General features: G+C 39.5%; 1 protein-coding gene and 1 long non-coding RNA gene across 23 annotated transcripts in view; one reads left to right on the forward strand and one right to left on the reverse strand.

Moving 5' to 3' along the window:
• Positions 1 to 11482, reverse strand: part of LOC127506154 (uncharacterized) — a 50579-nt gene extending 39097 nt beyond the window's left edge. The window contains exon 1 of the long non-coding RNA XR_007927927.1: positions 11424 to 11482. This is a non-coding gene — a long non-coding RNA (uncharacterized LOC127506154). The remainder of the gene's footprint in view (positions 1 to 11423) is intronic.
• The window catches only part of LOC127506149 (aurora kinase A-like), a 123080-nt gene that overhangs the window by 65672 nt on the left and 40201 nt on the right, over positions 1 to 17207 (forward strand). For 4 of the 22 annotated variants that reach the window (XM_051882324.1, XM_051882325.1, XM_051882322.1 and 1 more), the window contains one exon: positions 13492 to 13873. The exons of 6 other annotated variants lie outside the window; for them this stretch is intronic. In XM_051882324.1, coding sequence (XP_051738284.1) covers positions 13492 to 13873 — 382 coding nt within the window. Of the gene's footprint in view, positions 1 to 13491; positions 13874 to 13972; positions 14153 to 14811; positions 14952 to 15229; positions 15528 to 17207 lie in introns of those variants that run through there. 12 more of the 22 variants (XM_051882326.1, XM_051882306.1, XM_051882310.1 and 9 more) reach the window with 7 other exon arrangements.

Here is a 17207-nt window from a genome sequence, read left to right on the forward strand (position 1 = left end):
TGTTGTGCTAATAAAATTTCGAGTCTTGAACAGCTTCAAGAGCTGATCTTATTGGAAGATTTGAAAAATTGTGTGCCAGAGAGTGTAGTTGTTCATTTGAATGACCAGAAGGTCATGACACTCTCTGAAGCAGCAGTAATTGCTGACGAATTTGTGCTCACCCACAAAAATGTTTTTCCGGTGAGACATATGATTCCGACTCAGCGTCCTGTAAATGAAAATGGTGCAAGGGAGAAGTTTCAAGGGGGTAAAACAGAAAAAGGCCGTAAGCCAGTGTTTGGGGACAAGCGTGTGTGTTTTACTGTCTCGACCCTGGCCATAGGATAGCTGATTGTAAGGCGTGGAAGCAGAAAATGGGCACTAAAGCTAAAAGTGTTGCTTTTGTTCAGTCCGCTGCTGCTTTCTGATTCTGCGCTATCAAACGTCTCTGGTTATGAACCATTCATGTTAAGTGGAACTGTTTCGCTCTCCCCTGATTCTCCCACTTATCCAGTTTCAATTCTCCGTGACACTGGAGCTTGTCAGTCCTTGATACGGGATAGTGCACTGCCGTTTTCACCTGAGTCTTACACCGGCACGAGCGTCTTAGTTCGAGGTGTTGAACTAGGCTGTGTAAAAGTACCACTGCATTCCATCTGTCTTACTTCTGAGCTAGTATCAGGGCCTGTTAAGATTGGTGTTCGCTCTGAACTGCCAGTGAAGGGTGTAAGCCTAATTTTAGGGAATGATCTGGCAGGTAGCAAAGTGTTTTCATCCCCGATCATGATAGATAAACCTGACTTGTGTGTTCAGACAAGTTTATCTACCAGTTTTCCCACTGCATTTCCTGATTGTGCTGTCACTCGTGCACAAGCCCAGACATTTGATGACGTTATTGACCTCTCTGACTCCTTCATTGTGCCGCCATCTGAACCTGCAGAGTGTAAGCTCAAGATTGAAACTGAGCTAGATACTCCTAGCGCTACTGACACGCTTATGGTAGAGCCACCATCCCTGAAGGTTGTTAGGGAGCAGCTTGTTGCTATGCAACGATCCGATCCAACCCTTAAACATTGCATAGAAGCTGCTGATGTGGATACCAAATTGCCAGCTGGGGTGCGGTATTATTGGGACAATGAAGTTTTGATGCGGAAGTGGAGTCCCAGATTAGCCGCCGATGATGCCCTCGCTAGCTATCAAATATTGCCCTCTGCTTATCGCTCACAAGTTCTAAAACTGTCGCATGAGCATGTTCTTGCAGGTCACTTAGGGATTACAAAAACGTATAACCGTATCACCAAATACTTCTATTGGCCTGGTGTTAAATCTAGCGTGTCTCGATTGTGTAAAGCTTGTCACATACAGGTGCTGGTCATATAATTAGAATATCATCAAAAAGTTGATTTATTTCACTAATTCCATTCAAAAAGTGAAACTTGTATATTATATTCATTCATTACACACAGACTGATATATTTCAAATGTTTATTTCTTTTAATTTTGATGATTATAACTGACAACTAAGGAAAATCCCAAATTCAGTATCTCAGAAAATTAGAATATTACTTAAGACCAATACAAAGAAAGGATTTTTAGAAATCTTGGCCAACTGAAAAGTATGAACATGAAAAGTATGAGCATGTACAGCACTCAGTACTTAGTTGGGGCTCCTTTTGCCTGAATTACTGCAGCAATGTGGCGTGGCATGGAGTCGATCAGTCTGTGGCACTGCTCAGGTGTTATAAGAGCCCAGGTTGCTCTGATAGTGGCCTTCAGCTCTTCTGCATTGTTGGGTCTGGCATATCACATCTTCCTCTTCACAATACCCCATAGATTTTCTATGGGGTTAAGGTCAGGCGAGTCTGCTGGCCAATTAAGAACAGGGATACCATGGTCCTTAAACCAGGTACTGGTAGCTTTGGCACTGTGTGCAGGTGCCAAGTCCTGTTGGAAAATGAAATCTGCATCTCCATAAAGTTGGTCAGCAGCAGGAAGCATGAAGTGCTCTAAAACTTCCTGGTATACGGCCGCGTTGACCTTGGACCTCAGAAAACACAGTGGACCAACCCCAGCAGATGACATGGCACCCCAAACCATCACTGACTGTGGAAACTTTACACTGGACCTCAAGCAACGTGAATTGTGTGCCTCTCCTCTCTTCCTCCAGACTCTGGGACCCTGATTTCCAAAGGAAATGCAAAATTTACTTTCATCAGAGAACATAACTTTGGACCACTCAGCAGCAGTCCAGTCCTTTTTGTCTTTAGCCCAGGCGAGACGCTTCTGACGCTGTCTGTAGTTCAAGAGTGGCTTGACACAAGGAATGCGACAGCTGAAACCCATGTCTTGCATACGTCTGTGCGTAGTGGTTCTTGAAGCACTGACTCCAGCTGCAGTCCACTCTTTGTGAATCTCCCCCACATTTTTGAATGGGTTTTGTTTCACAATCCTCTCCAGGGTGCGGTTATCCCTATTGCTTGTACACTTTTTCTACCACATCTTTTCCTTCCCTTCGCCTCTCTATTAATGTGCTTGGACACAGAGCTCTGTGAACAGCCAGCCTCTTTTGCAATGACCTTTTGTGTCTTGCCCTCCTTGTGCAAGGTGTCAATGGTCGTCTTTTGGACAACTGTCAAGTCAGCAGTCTTCCCCATGATTGTGTAGCCTACAGAACTAGACTGAGAGACCATTTAAAGGCCTTTGCAGGTGTTTTGAGTTAATTAGCTGATTAGAGTGTGACACCAGGTGTCTTTAGTATTGAACCTTTTCACAATATTCTAATTTTCTGAGATGCTGAATTTGGAATTTTCCTTAGTTGTCAGTTATAATCATCAAAATTAAAAGAAATAAACATTTGAAATATATCAGTCTGTGTGTAATGAATGAATATAATATACAAGTTTCACGTTTTGAATGGAATTAGTGAAATAAATCAACTTTTTGATGATATTCTAATTATATGACCAGCACCTGTATGTCAGTTGTCCAGTAAGCCCAACCAGAAAGTGCCCCCAGCCCCTTTACATCCAGTACCAGCAATGGGAGAACCATTTGAAAGGTTAATTCTTGATTGTGTTGGTCCTCTACCCAGGTCAAAATCAGGGCATCAGTACATTTTGACAATAATGTGCACTGCCACTCGCTTCCATGAAGCTATTCCTCTGCGTACTCTGAAAGCTAAGTCCATAGTTAAAGGGCTGGTCAAATTCTTTTCTACTTTTGGGTTACCAAGAGTCATCCAGACTGACCAAGGGACTAATTTTACTTCAAAGTTGTTTGCACAGGTATTGAAAGAATTGGGAGTCAGTCATGCATTGTCCAGCGCATATCACCCAGAGAGTCAAGGTGCTGTGGAACGATTTCATCAGACTCTAAAGTCGATGCTGCGTGCATATTGTTTAGAGTCTGGGAAAGAGTGGGTTGATGGTTTACCGCTGCTGATGTTTGCCATCAGAGAAACAAAACAGGAATCAGTAGGGTTCAGTCCAGCAGAGCTAGTGTTCAGCCATACTGTGAGGGGCCCTCTTAAACTGCTGCAAGAACAGCTACTTTCTATAAATCCAAGTCTGGTGTCTGTGTTGGATTATGTCAGCTGTTTCCGTGAGAAACTTCACCAAGCTCGTAGTTTGGCTAAAACTCATCTAACTGCTCAGACCAAGATGAAGTCCCATTTTGATCGCAAAAGCCTAAACCGCAGCTTCCAGCCAGGAGACTCTGTATTAGTGTTACTTCCCATTCAAAACTCATCTTTGCAGGCTAGATTTGCTGGTCCGTACTCGATTAAGGAAAAACTAAGTAAAACTGACTATGTTGTTAATACGCCTGATCGTAGGAGAAAGGCTAGGGTATGCTACATAAACATGCTAAAAGCATATGTTGCAGCAAATAAAGTTCCCATGATCCCAGTGTTACTCCTGTTGTCGCTGCTGCTGCTCTTTGCTCACCTGTTTACTCTCCTACACAGGATGGCTTAGGTGTGAGTAGTGCCAACATGTCCTGTGAACGCCTCAAGAACTCTGCTATTCTAAATGGTCTAGAGATTTATCTTGCTCATCTCTCTACGTGCCAACGTGAAGATGTGATAAGTCTAATTAGTAGGTTCCCCATGCTGTTTTCTGATGTTCCCAGCCAACCTACTGTCATTTGTCATGACATTGATGTCTCCCCACCTGTCAAACAGCATCCTTATAGGGTTAACCACCAAAAGCGTGGGTTAATAAAAGAGGAAGTGCATTTATTACAACATGGTTTCGCTCAGCCTAGTCAAAGCCCCTGGAGCTCACCCTGTCTGCTTGTACTGAAGTCTGATGCTACGTTCAGATTCTGTACAGACTATCACAAAGTTAACAGTCTTACCAAGCCAGACTCTCTCCCGTTGCTTCGGTTCGAGGACTGTGTGGACAGAGTCGGCGCAGCCCGTTACATTACTAAACTGGACTTGTTAAAAGGCTATTGGCAAGTGCCATTGACAGACCGGGCCTGTGAAATATCTGCTTTTGTTACTCCAGATAACTTCCTGCAATATTCTGTAATGGCTTTCGGGATGCGAAATGCACCAGCCACCTTTCAGCGTTTGATGCAGAGAGTGTTATCTGGAGTAGAACACTGTGAAGCTTATCTAGATGATGTGGTGATCTTTTCAGATACATGGGGAAACCATCTAGGCACACTCACTGAGGTTTTTAGTCGCTTTGCTAAAACTTCGTTGACTTTGAACCTGGCGAAATGTGACTTTGCAAAAGCTGTTGTGATTTACTTGGGTAAGAAAGTTGGTCATGGTCAAGTTTGTCCCGTGGAAGCTAAAGTCTCAGCCATTCTAGAGTTTCCAGTTCCCTTAAATAAACGAGAGTTACGAAGATTTTTGGGAATGGTGGGCTACTACAGAGGATTTTGTGAGAATTTCGCCACTGTGGTCTCTCCATTAACTAACCTCCTGAGTCCCTCTAAGAAGTTTATATGGAGTGCGGAGTGTGCTGATGCTTTTGCCGCTGCAAAGAATTTCTTTACTGAAAAAATCGAACGCATCAGAAATACAATTGTAAATGTACAACCCTTGACAGAGTTTTATGATTCAGCCTCAATTATCGTCCCTCAAGAACAGTTGCAGTGCTTTACAACTATAGGACAGGAAGAGCTAAATAAACTTATCACAGCGTCTAAACCAACAACATGTTTATTAGATCCAATACCCACTAAACTACTAAAAGAATTGTTACCTGTAGCAGAAGAGCCTCTTCTCAATATTATTAACTCGTCTTTATCTCTAGGTCATGTTCCAAGACCGTTCAAGTTAGCAGTTATTAGGCCTCTCATTAAGAAACCACAATTAGATCCAAATGTATTGGCAAATTACAGACCCATTTCAAATCTTTCATTTATGTCTAAAATACTAGAAAAAGTGGTGTCGGTCCAATTGTGCTCCTTCTTGCAAAAAAATGCTATCTATGAAAAATTTCAGTCAGGATTCAGGCCTCATCATAGCACAGAAACTGCGCTCGTTAAAATTACAAATGACTGACTTCTAGCTTCTGACCAAGGCTGTATCTCAATACTAGTGTTACTTGATCTCAGTGCTGCGTTCGACACTATAGATCATAAAATACTCCTAGATCGACTACAGAATTACACTGGTATCCAGGGACAGGCATTACGGTGGTTTAGGTCGTATCTATCAGACCGTCACAATTTTGTTTATTTAAACGGGGAAAAATCTAAGATAACGATAGTAAATTATGGAGTGCCTCAAGGATCTGTGTTAGGCCCTCTGCTATTTTCAATATACATGCTGCCACTTGGTAATATTATAAGAAGACATGGAATTAGTTTCCACTGCTATGCCGATGATACTCAGTTATATATTTCAACACAACCAGATGAAATCTCTAAATTATCCAATCTGACAGAGCGTGTTAAAGAAGTAAAACATTGGATGACTAGTAATTTTCTTCTATTAAATTCAGATAAGACTAAAGTATTACTTATTGGGCCAAAAACCTGTACACAGAATCTCTCAGACTACAATTTGCATTTAGAAGGATGTACTGTTACTCCATCCTCGACAGTTAAAGACCTGGGTGTTATATTAGACAGCAACTTGTCCTTTGAAAATCATATTTCATATGTTACAAAAACAGCCTTCTTCCACCTCAGAAACATTGCTAAGATACGGAATATGTTATCTGTTTCTGATGCAGAAAAGTTAGTTCATGCTTTCATGATGTCTAGACTAGATTACTGTAATGCATTACTAGCTGGTTGCCCTGCTTCCTCAATAAACAAGCTACAATTAGTACAAAATGCAGCTGCTAGAGTTCTTACCAGGTCAAGAAAATATGATCATATAACACCAATTTTATCATCTCTACACTGGTTACCTATTAAGTTCCGTATCGATTATAAAGTACTGCTAATGACCTATAAGGCTCTAAATGGTTTAGCTCCTGTGTACTTAACCGATCTTCTATCGCCCTACAATCCTTCACGCTCTTTAAGATCACAAAACTCTGGACTTCTGGTTGTACCTAGGATATCTAAGTCCTCTAAAGAAGGGAGAGCGTTTTCACATTTGGCTCCTAAACTCTGGAATAGCCTTCCTGATAATGTTCGGGGCTCAGACTCGCTCACCCAGTTTAAATCTAGATTAAAGACACATCTCTTTAGCCAAGCATTCACATAATCCATCTCATATCAGATCAATTGCACATGACTATCTTTGCTTGGGGGTTCCTTAGAAACTTCTAGCTTCTCACAGCATCATCTTAACATCAGCATTTGTCAGTAAAAGAGAAGAGAGCTTGATCTTGTGATCAGTGAATATAAGGGGTGAAGATGTCACACCCTCTTAAGGTGTCCGAGCCAATAAGGAGTTGCCCCCTCGGAGGGAACTTTACGAGTCTTTGTGACTCTGGCAGGATATTAGCATAAGAAACTGGATTGGATGGATGAGAGAAGAACCTTCTAGATTCTTATAATACTAATGTGTCACAGAGTTAGTAACATGTAACATAAATTACCAAATAGGAAACGAAAGTTGGAGTCCGTAGATACCGAACATGCTACCAATGTAATTTCAGTTAACTGTACATTTGCAACTCTGGAACATTAATACCAAAATAGTTCAAAGGAGAGAATTAATACATAGAATAAAGCCAATAAAAGGAAAGTCATGAGATGGGAAAATTGGATACATGTTTATACATTTCCCAAATGGTTATATAGAGAATACATAGGATTAAGAGAGTTTATTTGTCCTTCTCAGAAAGAATGAAGTCAGAGTCACTAGTCTCTGCAAAATTCTTTCTGATCGTAAAAGTACCATGTATCTGTAACAGGACACCTAGTTCTGCCTGTGTGTTAGCTACGTTTGGGATGCTAGTTGCAGTTTCAGGGGGATGGGTTCACAGAACTTTGATAGAGTGAGTTTATGGGTAATTCATTAAATATAATGAATAATTGTGTGCCTGATTGGTCCAGACACTACAACGTGCATTCAACTTCTTTGGTCGACCATGGCGAGGCCTGTTCTGAGTGGAACCTGTCCTGTTAAACCGCTGTATGGTCTTGGCCACCGTGCTGCAGCTCAGTTTCAGGGTCTTGGCAATCTTCTCATAGCCTACGCCATCTTTATGTAGAGCAACAATTCTTTTTTTCAGATCCTCAGAGAGTTCTTTGCCATGAGGTGCAACTTCCAGTGACCAGTATGAGAGAGTGAGAGCGATAACACCAAATTTAACACACCTGCTCTCCATTCACATCTGAGACCTTGTAACACTAACGAGTCACATGACACCGGGGAGAGAAAATGGCTAATTGGGCCCAATTTGGACATTTTCACTTAGGGGTGTACTCACTTTTGTGGCCAGTGGTTTAGACATTAATGGCTGTGTGTTATTTTGAGGTGACAGCAAATTTACACTGTTATACCAGCTGTACACTCACTACTTTACATTGTAGCAAAGTGTCATTTCTTCAGTGTTGTCACATGAAAAGATATTTACAAAATATTTACAAAAATGTGAGGGGTGTACTCACTTCTGTGAGATACTGTATTTAGCGATTTATTCAATACAGCTGTACATTGATAATAAGAAAATGATGATTCAATGATGCAAATACTGTAGTTCATTTCGGCTGTACAGCAGCTCTAAAAGAAATTAGTGTCATTGTTCAGCTGAAGTCAGTTCAGTGTTGATTCAGATCATCAATTATTAAATTAGTTCATTTCATCTATAAAGCAGTGATGTCGTCGTCCGGCTCAGTTCGGTTCTTATCCTACAGTGTCAGTGCAGTCAAATCAATAATATTGTTTGTTAACTAGTTAGGCTAACTAATGTTAGAAACGCCTTATTGTAAAATGTTACTACTGTTTTGCAAATGTGAGGGAAATTGTCACACTGTACAACCATTAAAACTACCATTCATGAAGCATGAATCTTATTTTACTCAAATCTCATGTGTTTAAAAGCAAGATGACGCTGCTACAACGCTCTTGCCCAAGTATTGATGCACTCAAGCCTCTCCTGTCAGCAATTTGGCCGCAAGTATGTCAATTTCTTCAATTGCTGTTTAAAAGCGACAGCACAGTCAGGGCTGGATTTGCCTCATATTGTGACAGGCAAAATAAATGTTTTGCCTACAAGTGAATGTCGACCTACGTGTTTTGCCCGCCATTAAAACGGCTTGACCGTATTATGTTTTCATGAACTTAATAACGTTTACTGTAGCTATATGGGCGCTCAGTTTTTCTGTAGTTTGTCCAAAATCTCATGTTATAAAAGATGACACTTGATTGTGGCACTTCATTCACGATAGAGGCGGGTGGAGTTATTTTACTTTTTAGACTTTATTGTCATTGTACAATGAAATTCTGTCTGGTGAATCTCAGGGCAGTGAAACAAACAGTCTATGACTTGGGTGGGTGGGATCAACAGAAAAGTTTCGGGCTCTGCATACACAGAGTCCAAATCCAAAAGTGGATTTCCCACAATCCTCTGGGCTGTTTTAACCAAGTCCTTCCTGTCCTGTGCTGTGCAGCTGACATACCACACATTTACACAGTGACAAAGGATGCTTATATGGCACTCCTGTAGAAATTTATCAGCAGCTGAGAGGAGAGTCTGACCTGCTTCAGCTTCCTGAGGAGTTGAGTTTGTTGAGCTTTCTTCACCAGGTTGGAAGGTGTTAAGAGCCCAAGTGAGGTCTGGCCCTGCCCTAGGTCCCACTAGTGCCACAGAAACTATACATACTTCACCTTTAATGTTTTTATAATTCATGGAATTATTCATTTTCAAAGCCTTAATTATTGACCATAGCCTCAAAGCTAATTGAGTACAATCATTTAATGAATTTACAGTTTATTGCAATTGACCCCCCTTCAATTCAGTGGCCTGGACCCACCCAATAAATAGTCGGTCATTTTCCAAAAAGATGTCTCATCACACTTTAACTTTGTTTATTTAGTTAAAAGAATGATTTCCATGGTCAATTGCAGGCCGTTTCCTAGTCTCCCCTCTCCCACTTGTCAAAATGAAAAGTTTGATTCGTCAGTTTCTGTTAGTCCCGCCCAGGAAGTGATGGTAAGATTTCCACGTTTGTGGAATGTGGAGTTGAATTTGAAAATTATGAAACAAATATGATCGGTCGATACTTTCAACGCCTAATTTGGATATATAGTTGGATATGTACTGCTGCAAGAAACCAAGCAATGAAACCGCGCAATTCCCATAACAAGACACATTATTATGATGAGATCATCTCCGTGTAGAAAGTAGAAACATTTATAGTGTATAGTTATAGTTAAAAGATTGTAAACATTAATTCATATAGTCGCTGCCATGCAGAAACCTCGTATCTACAAATTTCGTCATTTTTATTTTTTCTCCATAAATCATTACTATTGGTCACCCCTTACGTCTCTAGGTTGTAAAATATTTAACCAATGAAAAGTATTAAAAAGAACTTGTGACTAAACCTCGTAACTCCATTGGCTCTTCAAACTGTCAGTCAAACCTCATAACTCCACATGCCTCTATCGTGAATGAAGTGCTGCACGCTTTGGAGGGAGATCTCTGCTTGTTTACAATATTAGGGTAAATAAAGAACTGTTTGTTTGAATAAGTACAGCGTTTTCTTTACTCGAGAAACTCTCTCTATAAAAACTAGTGTTTGAGGAGCGGAGAGAGTGTCTTAGTCTAGCATTTGTCATCGAGTCATAGCCAGTACTGTCTTAAATAGTCTGTGCGTAGCTTATCTGGTCTGACCATATATAAATTCATAAGTTCATGAATGTAGGTTATTTGCTGTTTTGTAACTTTGAACTTAATACTGCGCTGCGTATTTTTTTTTTTTTTTTGTCTGATAATTTGGCATACGGTTTTCATACTCGATATGATTAGGCCTGTATGATTTCCTCACCCTGTTTCATGAAGGCCCACCCGCTTCAACATTTCTGGCCTCATGCACTTTAAACAGAAGCAATGACGCTTTTGCTCAATTATGAATTGGCCTAATAATTAGATAATTAAGATTTTGGACACGATGGATTTTAATTCCACGGATTATAATAATATTAGGAAGAATAATTGTTCAGAAAGAATAAATCTGTCTTAAAGAAAACGTCAAAATTAAGTTAGTAACTTCAATAAATGTGTTCAGATTCGATGTGCGCTCACGCGCTCTGCTCACACACGTGACTTGAAGTGTGCGTGCGCTTATGAGTGATTAAAATTTTAGTTGCTATAGCGACGCGAGTTATGAATTCTGACTGAATATATACACACTCGAACCGATCGCTATTTGTTGGTTGAGAGACGAGGCGAATTCAGAGACTTTTGCAGAGCATTTTCAGTGCGGATTTTGAAGCTATTTGGAGGATTTCACAGAGGAGACTTTTTAAGGACAGTTTTATTTAATTGTTCTTTTTCTTACTTTAGAAGGAGTTTGGAGTTTCATTTAATATATTATTTTATTTTTTTTTTCTTTCTTTTTGGGAGGAGTGTTTCTGAGGAGAGTTGTATCTTATTCTTTTTTTATATTGTATTTTGTATTGTTTTTTATTGCAGTTTGGAGGAGGATGTCGAAGGCTCACAGGGGTGAAAGAGGAGGTGAGTGCTTTAGTTTTTCATTTGTTTATGGTATGATGTTGTACAATGATTGACTAAATTAATGTGAAGAAACTTGTTTGTGATCACATCTATTTGATTCCTTGCATATGAAATACATTTTTCAATTTGAGTAACTATAGTACCAGTTTGTAATTGACCACTGACATTGATTATTGATTATTATTAAAACATTACTATGTGATGTCTGAAATATTCCAGCCTCCAGATCCAGGAGAGCTGCTTCCTCTCAGACGGCCGGTCAGGAGGTTTGGAGACCCGGTTCTGATGACCGCCATCAGGACCCGCTGCCAGACCAGACCCGGACGCTGAGCCAGAAGCTACCTGGATATTTAACACCTCTTCCCTCTGAGTCTGTTTTTGTGTCCACAGGTCAGGATCACTGGAGGAGGAAGTGGCAGAGCAGCAGCCAGCAGAGCCCAGATGATGGACGTCCGTCCACTCCAATTAAAAGACCTGCTACATGGTCTCGCAGAGGTCAGAATGAGCTTTTATTAAAGGAGTTATGGCTCAGTTAATACATTGATATTATTAAAAAACAGTTTTTGATGTTTGAAATATCCCATATGCTTCACCAGGCATCATGTCCACATCATCTTTGTCCCTCTCTGAGGACAATGTAAAGAGGCGGTTCTGTAGAGAGTCATTAAGCCTGAGCAGCAGAGGCTCGTACAGCGTCTGTTGGAGGTGGAGTGGTGATGGATCGGAGAGCCCGAACGAACAGGGCAGTTGTGGCAACCGCTGTTTGTCCAGGTCTGACAGCCTGGAAGAGTGGATGAGCCCTCCGCTGCCAGGTCAAGTTCCTGTTGAGCCAACAGAGACTTCAAATGGCCGAACTGCCCAGGGTGCCATGGAGTCTTCTCCTGTGAACAAGAGCTCAACAGGTGAGATTGAATGAGGCTGGGCCGTGTAAAGTGTACAGGTCAATTGTACTTGCGCTGTCTGACACACACCCGAAACACCCGCTTCTCAGACAGCATACGATTCCGAAAACAATTCTGTTTTGCGACTTATTTCACGTGAATTGTCGAATAAACACAAAATTGTCAAAATGTCCTGGTGAGTATTACAGAGTCGGTTATGTCATTAATAAGACATTGCTATGTATTTATTAAAAGTTTTAAATATAAATATATATTAAATCTATTTTAAGATATGGCCCATGTGATCTTTGCCATTACCAGAACTGAGCCACATGTGCCAGAGTTGGCCAAATGAAGCCTGGAAATGTATGTTCTCTTTTTAATTGTGAAATAAAATGACTATTAATATTGTGAAATAAGATTTTGGGACATTTATGCAGGCATTAAGCAGAAGTCAGGTGGATAGCTTGGAAATTTTCCATTACTTTGGATTTGTAACATTACAGTTAAGAATTTGACAGTAAAATATAAGTTATGTCATTCCTATCATTGCTTAATTTGAGGTCAGAGATGTTTCTAATAGTTGTGTTTTCTATCATTTTTCTTCATTTCAGAAAAACCTACAGAATGGAGGAAGAGGAAAAGATTTCGATCTTTCTTGAAGATGCTGTGGAAGGCCATGAAGAGTCCTTTCAGCTGCTGTTGCCACAGTAGTGCTGTGGATGTTGTGGAGCCTTTTGTCCCTCCACCAGATCTGGAGCCGTCACCTGATCCTGAGCCGTCACCTGATCACTCCAGAGTCAAGACAAATAATGGTAAATCGCCAGTCATTATTTCTTCAACATTATTTTAAACAGTATTGTTGTCTTGTTTTCCACTAAAAATATCCTAAGGCTTGTTTTCAGAGAATATTAATATTATTTTCTCGACACAACCAGCACTGATATTTTTAAAACAAAACAATTTTCTCGAAAGCTCATATTTTTCTGTTTGTTTTCAGAGTCTTTTGAGTCTCTCTTTAACGTGGGAGAGATGATTGGATCCGGAGGATTTGGCAGGGTGTACGAGGGGACACGCAAATTTGATTGCAAAAAGGTAAATCTTACCGAATTGTAAAACATTTTGCTCTTGCATGCATCAAAACATATTTAAGACATTTAACAGATGGTTTAATACTTGGTGCAAGGTCAGCTGCTTGCATACTACTGTTATTGAATTCTTTTCTTTTTTTCAGGTTGCCATCAAGCGGATACGCAAGACTGCCAACAACCGTTATCTTGATATTGTAAGTTGGCCAAAACCTGAATGTGCGTTTAGTTGTTTAAGTGCTGATTACTGTAGTTAATACACCTGTAGGAAGCATTAGGTGTGAATATAACAGAAAAATAAGTCTAGAAGCACCAAATAACTTTGAGCTGAAAAGGCTCTGTTGAACACATCTACAAAGATCAACGAAAAGTACATTTAAAAATGATATGTTTTCTTCAGATTTTTACCCAGCTAACCTTCTGTCTGCTACTTTTCTCTAGCCTGGGCATCCCGAACCTCTCGTTACAGAAGTGGCGCTGCTGCTAATGATGAGGCGAGAACCCATAAGCCCCTACATCATACAGCTATACAATTGGTTTGAACATCCTCGAAAATTCACTCTGGTCATGGAGTACCCTGAACCCTGCGAGAGCTTGCTGGACTTCATCATTCGTCATTCTCAACTGGACGAAACAACAGCACGGGTCATCATGCGACAGGCTGTGCTGGCAGTACAACACTGCATTGAGCATGGCGTTTTTCATAATGATGTTCATGCGCAGAACTTCCTGTTGAAGAAAAACACGTTGGAGCTCAAGCTGATAGACTTTGGCTGCGGTCAGCTGTTTAGTAGCGATGGCTACGAGAGCAACATATACCTTGGTGAGCATTTTGAGAGTGTGGAAACCTGAATGTAGTGACTTACTGATTATTTGACGCTTTGAAAAATTTTTTTAACAATGTGCAAATGTCTGCTTACAGGATTACTGGATTACTGCCCACCTGAAGTCTTCGCAGAACCGAGATTCCACGCCGTCGCAGCGAACGTCTGGGCTCTAGGAGTGTTGTTGTACGAGATGGTGAACGCATGTTCTCCTTTTTGGGATAGAATGGAAATCAAACAAGCTAAAGTTACATTTCAGAACACCAACTTATCCAAAGGTGAGTGAATAATATTGATAACATTGATCAACACACACATAAAGCAAAGGCTCTGCACAGAAACTGTTAAAGGTGAAGTATGTAAGATTTTTTTTATATATAGCTCAATGTATAGCGAGAGTTTGGGGCGTGGCTACTGTAGCCGGTGGAGTCATGGGAAAATAAATTCAGCTTTAGTTACAGCAGTGAAAGGCAAAACTCGCTGCATTAATAACATCAAAGATTAAACGGATCATGAACACGTCACAATGAACAGAGTATTGTGATGCTATGCGCTACAAAGCATGCTTCAGTATCATACAGCATCTTCATGCACCCGATACATTTTCATAAAGACAAATGCAACACAGCTAAAAGTATTCCTAATATGTTGGACCTGAAACATGCCTTCACAAGAACCAGTAAGAGCTGCGTTTGTGATGTTTAAGTTGTGGAAGACGTGATGCGCGAAAGGGACGTTTGCAAGGGTTTTCGAAAATGTTTTATTTTGTAATTCCGCTGTAGGAGCCACTAGTGTCGCAGAAACTACATACTTCACTTTTAAAGTAAAGATAAGGAACATTTTACATTATATTGATCATGTTGTAGGTGCTGTTTTCATAGATGCCAAGTCACATGGTCATGACTAACCAGCTCTCTCCTTATTAAAATTTGTACAGAATGCAGTGAACTGATTAGCCAGTGCCTAACCCGGGATCCAACTAAACGGCCGACATTAGAGCAGATCTTACAACATCAATGGATTAGAAATGATCTAGATTGGAGAAGCTCAGGAGATTCACTCGATCAGTGATTTCAGGTGTGAGGAAGTGTAACAGACAGAGTAGGATTATTATCATTTGTCTTCAATTCTAGATGATTTGTAGTGAGATTGTAATTTGTTTTTCATTGTAATGTTCTTGTTATAGTTCAGTCAAGTTTAATTTATATAAGGCTTTATACAATACAGATTGTTTCAAAGCAGCTTCAAACAGGAAAATAACAGAATCAGTGATGCAAACAGAATCAGTTCTGTTGTAAATTAGCTCTAGAAACATTCATGAGTTGACTTGTTCATATAATCTTTGTATTGGATAGGAAATAACATGCTTGCTGTCCTTGGTGGAGGACTTGAGCTCGAGACTTGACCCGAAGCCTGAAGTCCAACCCCAACCTGACAGGAACTCAAGCCGCCACACCAGAGATCAGAGCCTGTCCACGTCTGAGCAAGAACAGAGAGACTGCAAGACATCAATTCATCACAGACACATTTGCTTTGTTTTTAAGTCAAATCAAGACATCTTTATTTATATAGCACTTTTTTATATGACCAATCTGTATATATGTATATATATAATCTGTATATGATCCCTTTGAATAAATGCTTTTAATGAATACAAAAGGAGAAATGCTTTTAAACAGTCTGCTTCATTTAAACAGGTGCACCATTCCTTTAAGATAAGTTTCAGTACTAGCACTTAACATTGATTAATTACATTTGATTTCTGTACACAATGCTAAAGTAAGGGTAACACTTTATTTCCATGGTCCTCTTTTGACACATCTATACTAGCATCTTTATCTATACTAACTATAAATAATTTTGCAACTACATGTCAACTAACTAGAGTTTTAGTAAACTGTCTGCTTAATATCTGCTAACACTTTATTTTGATGATTCCTCAACATTCCACTGACTATAAGTAGCTTTGCAACTATTTTTCTGTCAACTTATTCTACTTAAACTAACCCTAACCTAACAGTTTACTACAGTCTACTAATACTTTAATGAGAGTTAGTTGACATGTAGTTGCAAAGTTGCTTATAGCTAATAGAATGTCTGTTGAGGAACCATCAAAATAATGTGTAATCAACATAAATAATATTAACTAACAGTGAGGAATACATGTTACATGTTAAACTACAGCTGTTTATTGTTAGTTCATGTTAGCTCAGTTGCAATTAAAAGATACAAGTTTTGATTTAAAAAATATATTACATTGAGATTAATAAATGCTTCAGAAGTTTAATGTATTATGTTTATGTCAAGTCACCTTTATTTATTTAGTGCTTTATTCAATACAGATTGTTTTAAAGCAGCTTTACAGTGATAACAGGAAAATAATTATTCAGTGATGCAAACAGTTAATTTTGGCTGTACAGCAGCTCTAAAAGAAATTAGTGTCATTGTTCAGTGTTGATTCAGTTCCGTTGTAAAGATTGTCAATTAATAAATTAGTTAATTTCATCTATAAATGTTGCTCAAATTAGCTCAAATGGGAAATGTTAATAATTATTTGTAACTTGGTATGATTAATTACGAATATTTGGATCAGTTAAACGGATTAACTTGATGTAGCTACATTAACATTACAATCAATTAATCAGTTTGTCAGTATTGATCATTATTGGTATTTTTCATGGCCACAGATAAATAATTCTTTCTTAGCATTTACAATGCTCAGAGCGTGAAACAAGATCAATCATTTAAGTGACATTTATCTGCAGGCAGGGAGTCAGAACCAAATTATGTATTGTGCACAAGTTTATTAACTAAATCATGAACAACAAATCCAAACACACACAATCACACATACAGTACATGGGTAAAATGGGAAATGAAAGAATGAACCAAAAAATGGAAACAGGGAATGAGGCTATGGAAAAGAGTTATTTACCATGAAAAGAACCATCAGCTTATTATTTTCAGAGCACCTCATTAAATGTACGATACTTGCATGGCTGTTTGCAGTGGAGGCAGTTTGTGAAGTTCCTGAAAAAGGACTGTGATGATTCCATGAGTTTCAGTCAATTTCTTCTGCGTCGAATGAAGAAGTTGTGATGAACTCGCATGGTTAGTTCAACTCTGTTCTTGTTGAGGGAGAGAGAGTTCTCTTTCGAAGGGAACTCTACTCTGCTTTTGAAATGCTATGGGAAACGTCACACATGAACAGATGTCTGAAAGCCAAGTATCAAATCTCTCCAATCCTATTGGCCGGCGACAGCCTATGACGTCATCATAGTGCGACCCAGAAGTATATAAGGAGTGCCTAGAGAATCAATCAGTATCTTTTCA

The sequence above is a fragment of the Ctenopharyngodon idella genome, chromosome 23 (genome assembly GCF_019924925.1).
Source record: "Ctenopharyngodon idella isolate HZGC_01 chromosome 23, HZGC01, whole genome shotgun sequence".
NCBI classification, from domain to species: domain Eukaryota; kingdom Metazoa; phylum Chordata; class Actinopteri; order Cypriniformes; family Xenocyprididae; genus Ctenopharyngodon; species Ctenopharyngodon idella.